The 13893-nt window shown below is 42.6% G+C and overlaps 1 protein-coding gene across 1 annotated transcript in view; it reads left to right on the forward strand.

Annotated features, from left to right (window-relative positions):
- Window positions 1–13893, forward strand: part of ACP7 (acid phosphatase 7, tartrate resistant (putative)) — a 50303-nt gene that overhangs the window by 875 nt on the left and 35535 nt on the right. The window contains exons 4-6 of the mRNA XM_085894460.1: window positions 703–885; window positions 7537–7562; window positions 11409–11506. Of these exons, the coding sequence (XP_085750586.1) occupies window positions 703–885; window positions 7537–7562; window positions 11409–11506 (307 nt within the window). The remainder of the gene's footprint in view (window positions 1–702; window positions 886–7536; window positions 7563–11408; window positions 11507–13893) is intronic.

The raw sequence follows: 13893 nt of genomic DNA on the forward strand, positions 1-13893 counted from the left end.
CCCCCACCTCCTGTAGTGCTTTCAGTGGGGTGGTGTTCTCTCCCCCCCCCCTCACCTCCTGCAGTGCTTTGAGTGGAGTGGTGTTCTCTCCCCCCCCCCACCTCCTGTAGTGCTTTGAGTGGGGTGGTGTTCTCTCCCCCACCTCACCTCCTGTAGTGCTTTCAGTGGGGTGGTGTTCTCTCCCCCCCTCACCTCCTGTAGTGCTTTGAGTGGAGTGGTGTTCTCTCCCCCCCCATCTCCTGCAGTGCTTTGAGTGGAGTGGTGTTCTCTCCCCCCCATCTCCTGCAGTGCTTTGAGTGGAGTGGTGTTCTCTCCCCCCCACCCCACCTCCTGTAGTGCTTTGAGTGGGGTGGTGTTCTCTCCCCCACCCCCACCTCCTGTAGTGCTTTGAGTGGAGTGGTGTTCTCTCCCCCCCCATCTCCTGCAGTGCTTTGAGTGGAGTGGTGTTCTCTCCCCCCCCCATCTCCTGCAGTGCTTTGAGTGGAGTGGTGTTCTCTCCCCCCCCACCCCACCTCCTGTAGTGCTTTGAGTGGAGTGGTGTTCTCTCTCCCTCCTACATTGCTTCGTGTGGTACATGTGACAATGTCCGGTTTGTTTGTTTTTACTAGAGCATGAATTTACCTGTTTTGGAGTTTGAATGGAAATACCATCGCTCTTGTATTTCTCCTTCGTGTTACTTCTCTCGTCATATTTTCTGTGCAGTTTATCATTGTGGAAGTGGCTTGGGCTGGAGTGACGTGTTCACTTTTGTGGCGATGAAGGAGGGCACGGAATGGGTCCCACGATTTGCTGTTTTTGGGGACATGGGCAATGAAAATGCACAATCATTGGCTCGCATACAGAAAGATACGCAGCAAGGCATGTACGACGTCATTCTACACGTGGGTGAGTTTGTATTCCTTGATGGCATCGGACAATTCTGGTGACTGTTTCAGTTTGATGGCAACATGTTTGTGTCATGCTTGTCTGTTTTGAGTTTGGGCGTGCATATTGGGTCTTGGCGGACTCGTGGAGGTGGGTTGGGGGGTATAGGTATCACAAACTCTACTCCATCTGCACATACATAATGAAGAGATCAACCCTTTCTGAGAATCTATCTATCTCTATAATAACAAGTTAGGTCACCCGATCAAGATTGGGATATGTCGGCTTTAGTTCCCATCGTGTGCTGCCTTTTTTGGCTGCTGGTTGCATCACTGGTTAGGGGCGTGGCTGTGCTGTTGATGCAGTGCCCCTATTACCAGTTTACTGGTGCTCATTTCGCCAACCTCGGAAGGATGACAGGCTGAATCAACCCCCTAGTGGCCAACGGGGCTCGAACTCAGGACCCTAGGATCCTAAACCAACACCAGGCTGTGTCGGCTTTAGTGAACCATCATGAGGATTGATGTTTAAAATTCTCCCCCTCTTCTCTTTTATAAGGGGTGAGGTCCGATGGCACAAAGCTTCTGCCCTGCCTTGACCATGATACTCCTCTCCCTCCATCTGTCGTCATCCAACTCTCTCCATACTCCAAGCACTCCTACCTTACGGATATCCCTCCACACACACACACACACACACACACACACACACACACACACACACACACACACACACACACACACACACACACACACACACACACACACACACACACACACACACACACACACACACACACACACACACACACACACACACACACACACACACACACACACACAATCCTCCCATCTCAATTGGGGTCTACCTCTTTTCCAGCGACCTTGCTACCTCAATCTATCTGCTCTCTTTGCCATTCTCTGTTCCCCCATCTACAGTTTTTATAGCTCCAGCAAAACTTAACTCTGGAGTGCACCTCGGCAATGACGAGGCCAAATGCCCTTGTATCCTTGCCTGAGGTCAGTTTATCCCTGGTCTCGTGTTGAGCAGTCTCATGTCATTTTTTTTCCCCTCTGCTCTTCAGACATGTAACAACACACATACACGCACACACTTGCCTTGCAAAGAGGGTGGGGGTGGAGGTGGGGGAGGGGTGGTTGATGCCCATGACTTACTTGACCCTGTGTACTCCAAGGACATTTGCAAAATTTAGTGTTGATCAGCCCAGCCGTTTTTTATTTTCTATGATTTTCAGACCTACATTCACATATGTGCAGATAATTTCCTTGTGGGGTGGTGGAGGGGGACACTTTTGGAACTTTTTTTAATGCTCATGACCTAACCCTAGGTACCTCCAGAATGTATGCCAAATTTGCAGGTGATTGGCACAGGGGAATGGACTTCTATAGAAATCAAAGAAAAGGACACACACACACACACACACACACACACACACACACACACACACACGTTCCTAAATTGCGGCCGTAGTTTATATATTAGTCCGGGAGCCAACCTGTGTACGAGGCTGTTTTAGGGTTGGACCTTACAGCCTCTGCTATAAAATTTTACACCCCCAGGATGTTTAGATATATGTTTGCAGTTCATGAAAACCAATGTTGGCAATTCATAAGCTCTTGCGAAAAATTTTGGCGGCCGTTTTTGTTTGAGGAAGATTTGAAAAATTTGATAAAACAGCAATTGTCAATAAAATTTCTAAAAAAATTAAAAAATCACATTCATGAAAAATAAATGTGAACTAAATGTAAGAATTCAATCAGTGCATTGTAAAATGACAAAAAAAAAATTGCCTTTGTGAAAGTAAACCTCGTAAAAGTACATAATTTTGTGAAAAATGCCTTAAAAATAACGTTTTTTGAAGATGGCCTTTAGAACTTTTCTTATCATAGGCAGATGCTGCATTAGAATACTAATTTCTCTTAATGTGATATGAACATGGTATCCATGGCTAATTAAAACAGCAAATTTGATTGAGTTCTATCAATTTTTAAAGAGAAAATTAACATTTTTGTCAACCAAAGTTACCCCTACCCCCAAAATCCTCTTACTCTATTGAACACAGTTCGGTTAAGGTTTGCTGGATCCAGGTTGGGTACTTCACAGTTCACTCTTCCAAAGGAAAATTCAATGGTGTTTGGAGTGACATGGCCCTGGAGCAGACATACAACAATGAAGGGAAGACATCTCTGTTCAAACGCATATCTCAGGCACCAGCTGCTCGAGATAAATATGTGAAAACAGCACCATTTCTCACAGCTGTATCAGAGAACATAAAGTCTATGGCTAATCTAGGCCAACAGGAATCTACTCATCATGGAGAAACACATAAGCAGGCAACAGAAGAACATATGCATGTTGAGGAGATCAAGAAAGTGATATGCCAGCAGATGATAAACCCATTCCAGTGTAACAACCAAGTGGATCTGCTCAATAGAGCAACTGGTGAGAAGGATGCTTCAAAAGACTTGGTCCATGCTCAAGCTAAGGGCATGGAAGCCATTATGAAAGCAGAAGAGGTGGTCTCTATTAAGATTGAACCACTGAAGCTGGTAACTTTCTCCTCACAGAAGAAATCAAACCCATCAAGGAAACAGAGTTTAATCAGGATCTATCAAGATGAGACTGCAACTACACGTGTGCTGTGTTTCTATCGAGATGCCGACCCAGTCACAAGACAGATTGCATTTTCCCATGAGTGGACAGACTATCCATCATCCCTGTTTGAGGTTGATCCACGCTTAGCACAGGGGGTTGTAATGCGCAAAGGCAACGAGTCTGATTTCGTGGCAGTGCTAATTGCTGAAGCTGAGCAGGATGTTGTTTTACAGCTGCCATCATTACCACAGAGTGACCTATACACAGTTTATCTGGTAGACACAATGGCATTTGTAAATAAATACCAAAAAATGGGTGCGAAAACATTTGGTGAACTTCCCCAGCTGTATCTTCGCAAGCTCCTGCAGTTGAAACCTGAAATGTGCAACTGTGTCAACATCATTGGTGATCAGTATGATTTTGATGATAGCCATACTTTGAAGGGTGATGAGCAGCAGAGGAGAAACCAGACAGACCAGGCAAGACAATTCTCACCATCCAAGAGTCTTGAAATTCCGGACTGGAATTTACTCATGAAGAATCCAAGAAATAAAGGAAATCTTCAGAACTTCATTGGCACTTCCCTTTGTGAGAGTCCTGAAGCTATTCCGGATGGAGTGACCATCATTCTTGGTAGTATGATGGAAAACAAAGGTCACACTCTTTCCATCACATCAGCATCAAGTTCAGTTCTGGACTTACCTTGTGAAGAACATGAAGAGGCAGACACAAGGATTATTGCTCATCTTGCGTATTGTGTGGAATATCTTGATCACCATCGAGCTGTTGTGCATGCAACAGATACAGACATAATTATGCTGTGTATATATCACTTCTGCTGCTTGAACACATTGCAAGAACTCTGGATACAACGGCAGAATCAATACCTACCTATTCATGAGCTGGTAGAAGTGTTGAGCAAGAAGTACCAGAAAATCCTCTTGATGTCGCAGCTACACTTCTGTGCACATATGTGTTGTGTGGATGTGACACAGTGAGCTACCCATTCAGAAGGGGAAAAGAAGAGGTCAGGTCAGGTATGGGAGCATGTGCCAGAACAGCGCGTCGCTGCGTCCACTTTCCGCCGGTACTCCAGGGGCCTCCGTCTGGCCATCCCCCAGGCAGATGCCAGGCCCATCCCCATCTCCTTGAGATGATGGTCAACCTGCTGCAACCATGAGGCACGTGGTCGGCCCACTGGCCTCCCACTCATGAGACTCCCTCGCTGAGAGAATCTGGTGAGCAGGATCAGCGTCAGGAAAACGAGCCACATGTCCATACAGCCGCAGCTGACGCTCACGGACTATGCAGGTAACAAATCTCATCCGAGTCTCTCTCAGCAACCGCCGTTGGACACAAAATCCGACCAGCGATAGCCAAGGATTCTCCGAAGAGACCTGGTACCAAAGGAATTAAGTCTCCGTCTCAGATCCTTGGTCAAAGTCCAAGTCTCGCACCCATAGAGCAAGACTGGAAGTACCAAGGACCTGAAGACTCAGACTTTCGTCCTCCCGCACAGGTACCGGCAGCGCCACACCCCATGATCCAGTGAATCCATGACTCCCCAGGCCCGACCCAGACGTCTATTGACCTCCGGCTCACAACCTGCGGAGACATGAATATCACTGCCAAGGTAAGTGAATCTCTCCACGACCTCAACATCCTCACCACAAACAGACACAGACAGGACAGCAGCATCCAAGATGTCACCGAAAGCCTTGATCTTAGTTTTGACCCAAGAAATCCGTAATCCCAACGGCTCCGACTCCTCATTCAGCACCTCGAGGGCCCCCAAGAGGATGTCTAAAGTCTCCGCAAAGATGACTGCATCATCTGCAAAATCAAGGTCTGAGATCTTGACATTGCCAAACGATGCACCGCAACTTGATCTCTCCGACATCCTCCCTAGAATCCAGTCCATACAAGTGCTGAAAAGTGTGGGGGCAAGTACACATCCCTGACGAACTCCAGTAACAACTGGAAATAAGTCAGAGATGGTACCACCACACTTCACAGCACTCTCAGTACCAGAGTAGAGTTCAGACATCAGATTGATCAGTTTCGGTGGCACCCCACGAAGACCAAGAATCCTCCAGAGGACATCCCGATTCACTGAATCGAACGCTTTACAGAGATCAACATAGGCTGCAAGCAGCCCCTGCCGAAACTCTCGTTCATGCATGTTCATCGTTCATGTTCATGTGAAACGATGTTCATGCAAAAAGGCTGCTGTGCCTTGCTGAGTGACATGCATATGCCTTGGTCAGAGAGGTTCATGTGGTGGAGTTGTTTCAGAGAGTGACTCTTCCTCTGAAGAGGATGTTTCATGTCACAATATTGTGTTAATCCATTTCTAATTTTATCTTCCTTAAAACCATGGCATGTAAAAGTATGTTCTTGTTCCTGACCCCATTGATAGTCAAGCATTTCTGAGTTACATAAATCTTTTGTTGTTTGACATATAACCTTGTCAATTGAAGGTAGGTTAAATCTACACCAATTGTGATATAGGAAATGAACTCCTCTTTAATATGAGGGGTCATTTGTGTATATAGGTTTAGTGGTTATGATTTTAGGACAATATGAATTACCCCTACCCCCATCCTACATCTTCGCTTTTGCCAACATTTTGTTATCAGAGGGGGCTCGCAAAAGTGTTGACTGTGTTGTTGCGCAAGAGTTTCACCATTGCCAACATTGGTTTTCATATACTCAAAGGGTGTCTCTTTATGAAAATCAACACAAAAATTTTATAGCAGACCGGGCAATTTTTTTTTAATTTTGATCGGTTGGCTCCCGGACTATATTGTGGGTGGTCAGGCAAAGCTGTTTTTATAGTATATATTTATTTTTAACATTGTATGTATGGATACATATATGTGGAGATCAGATCATGTGACCATCATGGGTACCAGGAAGCAAGTTCCACACCAGCTATTGCTGCATGTATCTTGACCACCAGGAAATTCCTACCGCACGTTAACCTGTCTGTGGTGCACAAAACAGTTTTGGGTGTAGCCAGGAACAATTTAAATTCAAAAAGGCTTTTCTGGCTCAACAGTTGCATCGGCTCCGCCTATTGGTCATGAGCTGAGCAGAGCTACAGCCCCCCTACATCTCCGTAGGATTGTACTGCAGCCAAAACTGAGAAGATAATTTAATTCTCATTTATATCGACCAGTCCTCTCCGGAGAAGGAAAATGGGTAGAACCTTTGCAACTGTTTAGCCAGAAGAGCATTTTTATAATTTATATGAATATGCATCACAATTATGATAACTAATTCTGGATCATTTATTCATGCAATTAGGCTGCTCCCAATCACTTGAGATCACGAGATTGTGAATTGGACATCGTTTTGACCGTCATGTCACACTCGGCACCTTTAAATGAGGTAATGAAGAAATATCGAATGATGTGAGAATGCCCTCTTGCTTTGAAGAACGAGAAAAAAAGTGGGAGGGGAAGACAGTTGGGGTAGGGTGTGGCTGCTGAGAGCACACAGAGTTGGGAGAGGGGGGCATTGAGGACTTTGGTAGGGAATGGGGTTAGGGGGGTGTGGTTTCAGGATTAGAGGTTGAGGGTGGGAGTTGGGGTTTGGGGGGGGGTGGTTTGGATTGGAGGGAGGGAGTTGATTTAATCGAGCAACATTTTTAGCAAGCGCATTGTACAGCTTGACATTATTAAATTCCCAAGATATATTTAACTATTCTTTGCATAATATTGTGGAAGTCAATTTTTTACGTTTGGTGGGATTTCCATGGATACCTGATTGCTACTACGACATTGGACCCCATTACCATAGTAGGTACAAAGAAGCAAGTGCCGCTCCAGTCATTACTGCATGCATCTTAACCAACAGGAAATGCGCTCTACATACACATACATGCATCTGCCTCGTACATTCGTGACTATGTGAGCATGACACGGCAACATGTGCATTGAAAATTTGTACAGCAACAGAGTGGAAGTTGTATCCTCATTCTGCAAAGTTGGCCAGTGTTTGAATTTCTCCCTCAGATAATCCTAATCTACATATTGCTTCATTCTATTTCAGGAGACTTTGCATACGACATGTACAAGGTGAGGTCAATTGCATCAATACTCACCGCACGTGCAAGGAAACTTTGAGTGGAGTGAGGCCGTTTGATCGATTGTGACCTATTTTATCCGAGCTCCATTAACCGAGTTCATCAACTTTGTTATATCCTATAAAATGCTGTTCCAACGTTATGCAATCCACATTGTGTTCTAACATTGTGCTATCCCGATCGATGTTAACATCAATATCCCTTGCACATGCTGTTTTATCTCAACGGTGAAAATTTGGCCACAGCATCGGTGAAAATTTGGCCACAGCATCGGTGAAAATTTGGCCACAGCATCGGTGCACAACCGTTTTTGTATCCCGAGTCATAACGGGATCCTTAAAGTCCAAAATGCAGAAGGAACACCAGTTTTACATTCAAAAACAAGTTTTGGTGAAATTCCTGTCATTGCTTTGTGCTTACAGATATAATTAAAGGGAAACAAATTGAGGATGTTTTCTGGAGGGTTCTATAAATGATTATTTGCTTCCTTAATATCCTTTTGAGACTCTTGAGGAACTCGTGCCAACTTTCGTCTATCTTGGGCTCACTGACTAATCTTCGTCTCGGTGTTTTCTATCTTCCTCAGCTCTTTTTCCACCATACGACGCGAGGTCTCTGTAGGTCGTCCAACCCTCCTTCGACCTTGCAGTGTCGTAAAAGCAAAAATCAAACTGGTTGTTGTCTACATTTTTCCAGGCATTAAATCAAACTGGTTGATGTCTGTATTAACAACTTTTCTTGGTCTTCTATGAAGCACGTTTTCAAAAACTTTCAATGCCTATTCAATTTGTTTAACTCCTCTGGGAGATGAACATAATTAAGGGTCCTTCATCTTGAACAGGTGCACAATGATGCGATTTGACCAATCTTCAGGGATCACTCCTCCCTCACACATCTTTCTACTCAACTTCATCATCCAGTTTATTCCTTCATCTCCAGCCACATCTATCATTTCATCTACAAAGCAAGTTGGACAAACTGCCTCTCCTTTATCTAATCTTCTGCTATCTGATTCAGTTTCCTCTTCACATATCTCATCTTCTGGATCTTCAGCTTTAATACAATCCATGTCATTCTCCCATTCGTTTTCTTCAATCAATAGCTTTTCAAAGGAAGCTTTACATTCCTTATCCATCCATCCATTCATTGGGACCATTCCCGATGTAGAGCGTTGGTGCTGCCTAAGCAGTCTCCTTGGCTATTGGGCACAATCCTGGACTGGACATCACCCGAAAGGTACTGAACTTCAATATCAGTCAGTCAGTGAGTCAATGGCTCGAATGAGCTAACATAGGCCAAAGGTCAACAACTTTTCATCCAATTGAAATTTGAAGAGGATATATATATATATATATATATATATATATATATATATATATATATATATATATATATATATATATATATATATATATATATATATATATATATATATATATATAATCAGGTCACTGAATTCAGCCACCAATTATTTTGAAGGTCCACATCGGCCAAAAGGTCAGCATAGGCCAAATTTCTAAAATTGCCAATTTTCATCCGATTCACTTGAAATTTGAAAAGTTGCTGCATATTTGGTCATTGAATTTAACTACCAATTATTTTTGAGGACAAATTAGTTCCAAGGATTTTGCAAGTATCGTGCTCTGCATGATGTCTCCTTCTTGTTTGTTTATTCGTATGCATCCTGTGGCAACTTGGCTGCATCTTTTTCTGGGGGCGCAGCTGTGCCGCTGATGCAATGCCCCATGTTACCAGTAAATTGATACTCATTTTGCCAACCTTAGAAGGCTGGGTTAACCCACCTGGTATCAATTCAATGGAATGACAGTGGCTTGAACTCAAGACCTGAAGAACTTAAGCCAGCCACCTTAACCATCAAGCCAACACCAAACTTATTCATAACTAAAGAGATCAAACTAAGCACTGTTATAGATGAAGGAGGTTACATGTCAGGAATACCTGCAAGAAAAGACATGTACAAATCAAAATTCAATGGTTGTAAAAGTATTCAACTCCTTAGGTCAGTACTTTGTAGAATCACCTTTTGCAGCAATGACTGCTATGAGTCTTTTCGGGTATGTCTCCAACAGCTTTGCACAGTGAGATGGTGAAATCTTTACTTGTTCTTCATGTGAAAATTGCTTTAGTTCTGCCAAGTTTGATGGGAATCGTCGATGGACTGCAATCTTCAAGTCTCACCATAAATATTAAATTGGGTTCAAGTCAGTACTTTGACTGGGCCCTCAAAAACATTTATTTTCTCCTTATTCAGCCACTCCATTGTAGCTTTAGCTTTGTGCTTCAGATCATTGTTCTGCTAAAATGTGAATCTTTCACCCAGTTTCAGATTCATGGCAACTCAAGCAGGTTTTGTCCATTCTATCCTGATGAGCTTGCCAATCTTTACTGATGAAAAGCAGCCCCATAACAAGATGCTGCCACCACCATGCTTCACAGTAGGGATGGTGTTGACTGGGTCATGTGCAGTGTTAGACTTGTGCTCGACATAACGCTTTGAATTTAGACCAAAAAGTTTAATTTTTGTCTCATCTGACCACAAAACATTTCTCCACATGCCTGCAGTATTATTAAGATACTTTTTCACAAACTACATATGGGCTTTTATATCTGTCTTTTCCAATAATGGCTTCTTTCTTGCCACCAGTCCATAGAGGCCAGCTTTGTGAAGGGAACGGGATATTGTTGATGAACACTGACCCCCATCTCGGGTATAGAGCCTTACAGATCTTTCAAAGTCATTGTTGGATTTACAGTGACATCCCGGACCAGTTTACTGCTTGCCCGGCTGCTGAGTTTGGATGGGCGACCTGATCTGGGTGAAGTCTGGGTGGTATGATACGGCTTCCATTTCTTAATGATGGATTTCACCATACTCAAAGGGATAACGACTGACTTTGAAATCTTCTTACAACTCTCTCGGTGTGTGTGTGTGTGTGTGTGTGTGTGTGTGTGTGTGTGTGTGTGTGTGTGTGTGTGTGTGTGTGTGTGTGTGTGTGTGTGTGTGTGTGTGTGTGTGTGTGTGTGTGTGTCTGTGTGTGTGTGTGTGTGTGTGTGTGTGTGTGTGTGTGTGTGTGTGTGTGTGTGTGTGTGTGTGTGTGTGTGCGCGCGCACGCGTGTGCGCGCGCACGCGTGTGCGTGTGTTACACACACACGTAAATGTGTGTAAGTGTTTGTTTTGTCCATTCTGTGTGTATGCACAGAGAAACAGATGAGAACACGTAATAATCCAATTTTTTTCGTATAATGCATTCCATCCATTGGGATCATACTCTGTGCAGAGCGTTGGTGCTGCCTAAGCAGTGTCCTTGGCTCTTAGGCACAATCTTGGATGGGTCGCCACTCCGACACAGTATACGAGCATGCTGGCACTCATTTTGCCGACCTCGGAAGGATGACAGGCCGAGGTAACCCCACCTGGTATTAATTTAACAGCTGAGCGGGATTTGAACTTCAGACCCTGGGATCTCAAGCCCACCACCCTAACCATTAAGCCAACAGAATGTATTGGTATTTCCAAATTTGCCAATAAGCTTTCATGATATTTATGCAAGTTGCCGTTATCATACGTGCTAGGAAGGTTGAACTTGCATCATAATGTGTATTTCATAAAGTTTACAGTTACTTGGTTATGGATGGTAGGGGGCTCATGTTAGTAATTGATTTCCTTACCAATTTGTTATTTTATGGGCCATTGCGAAAGGGTTTTGTGCTTCGGAGAGCACATGTACATAGTCTCCCTAAGTTTAATATGTTTTTGCAAAACCAAAATGAACCAGTGAAATGTGACTACTTAGGCATTGTTGTCGTGTAATTCCAGGACAATGCTCGTGTTGGGGATGAATTCATGAGGCAGATCGAGTCTGTGGCTGCTTATGTGCCCTACATGACTTGCCCTGGAAACCATGAAGCAACTTAGTGAGTTACAATCACCTTTGTTTTATCACTTTTGATACTTGTAGTACACCTATCATATGAATTGTTCAAAATTTGACAAAAGTGTGGATGCTTGTAAACGTGTTCATTAAGATATGGAGATTCATATGAGATTAGGAACTCATTGACATGGTATCTGGTCACCATTTTGAAGTTCAAAATGGCCACCATGTAAATCTGTTATCTGTCATATTTCAGCTTGTAGTCAACAATGAAACTTGATCTTAGTGTCTAATTTAACATTTTCAGGGTCAGTTAATCCATTTCTTCAAAATGGCTGATATGCAAAAAATCTATATATTTTTTTGATAACTTTGCATGGCCGATATGTCGATATGCAAAAAAAACACGTGACATGGAAACGTGATATTTGGATTAAACCCATACTTTTGGGGTCAATTAATATAAATATGTTGAAACCCTCATAAACAAATTAATTTTATGTTGTAACCCTGTATAGAATTTAAAGAATTTTAATTTTTAGAATTTTAAGAAATCTAAATATGTTGTAACCCAATGTAGAATTTTAAGATGGCTGTCATACAAACACGTTTCAGGAATGTAATCTCAGTGTCTTTTGGGGTCGAGGAATCCATATTTGGGTCATGTATGAATACCTATATATTAACATGTATGCATGTTTTTACTTTTGTCACATTTTACATAGTTATTTTCTGAGATATAAGAGTCATGCCAATGTACATATTTATGAAAAAGAATATCTCAATTTGATACAGAATGGACCAAGCAAATGCTAACACGCATTCATATAATGAATCTAGGGCTACTTTTATGCATTATAAAGGTTAGTGAGTGTTACGTGATACAACATGCATAGTATGGTATCACTTTCCTATTCCATGGAAAATCACACGTTCAAATACCAGTCATTGTCATGCAAATCGTACTGTTTGCACAATTTACGTGTTGCCACATCCCCCCATACAGCCACATAGCTTGGTGCACTGTAGACCTGATGACCAACATTTACATTGATATTTACACCCCTTCTTGCAGCCACAGTGCACCACGTCGATGCCCATGTAGTTCAGTCCAGAATGGTTTCCATCCTGAACCGGTTGCACTCCAACCCCAGAGTCCAGGACTTGGCAGATGGGGAGCTGGCACAAGAGCTTATGACCACACATAACCTCTCCTTCCTTGTTGTGTCGGATACCATTTGATGCACAAGAGGTCTTGACTGTATCGAACAGCAGAAGCTCTGACAAGCCAACCGCAATATGCTCTTTTGTTGTGTTTACATGACAGTGCAAACATTGAAAAACAGTCAAGAATAATTTGAACAAGTGCTTTGAGAGATTCGGTAATTGCATCGCTTTCATAGCCGTGTTCAAATGAGCCAGTCAACTCATACTTTTGATCAAAAATGTGTTTTCATCCAACATGTGCTACCCTGACTAATTTGATTGCATCTGTGTCAATATTGTCTGCGAGTGCACGTTTTATGGCACCTCCAATGTCCTCAAAGATTAATAGTGCAGCAGATAACTGCAAAATACCCCTAGAATACTTTGGTTTGTGATTCAAGCATGAAATTGGGCACAAATACTCTCCTTGGTCTACTGTGTTAAAAAATGGTGCTGGCCAGGAAAAAAATCAAGATGGCCGCCATCCATATTGAAAAGTATTATTCCTAAAGCAAGTATTTGGATTAAAGACAATATTTTGAGCGTATACCTAGGTTTTAGGGGTCAAAGGATCTAATAGGAATGTTGTCTGGGCTCTAGTACATAATCAAATGGTCAAAGCAAAGATGGCGTCCAAGATGGCTGCCATGAAATCTATAAATCCTAATATTTCAGGAACTGTGCTGAAGATATTTTCTTATTTTCATCAGAATATCTTATGATGCAAGCATGAAATTAAACATAAATGATCTCTCGTCTCCAAGGATCACTCTTTATGCAAAAATATTGCTCCTGCTGAAAATTAAAATGGCTGCCATTTTCAAGATGGCTGCTAAGCCGTATCTCCAAAAAAATCAAGCTGGTAATCATTTATCATTTCACAAAATTTAGTGGTAAAATATTTTTATTTCTGATTTATTGCATAAATGTTCACTTGTTTGTCATATATTGCAAAATTACCTGTCACAACAAAGATGGCGTCCAAGATGGCCGCCGTAAAACTTAAAAATATCTCATCAATGAATAAACAGAAATACTGAGTACTATAAGTCAGCAAATAGGTAATAAAGATAATGGATTTCATTAGAATTATTACTTATTTTGTCAGATTGCATTTTAGAGGGTGGAGGAAAGCTTAGCATAATTATAATTGTGATGTCAGCGCACAACCAGGGCACACTAGTGACGTCACTGCTGTGTAACTCAGCATGGGGTTCAGTG

Source organism: Eptatretus burgeri, chromosome 9, assembly GCF_056783735.1.
Source record: "Eptatretus burgeri isolate ZD-2024b chromosome 9, Ebu_testis_v1, whole genome shotgun sequence".
In the NCBI taxonomy this organism is placed as follows: Eukaryota; Metazoa; Chordata; class Myxini; order Myxiniformes; family Myxinidae; genus Eptatretus; species Eptatretus burgeri.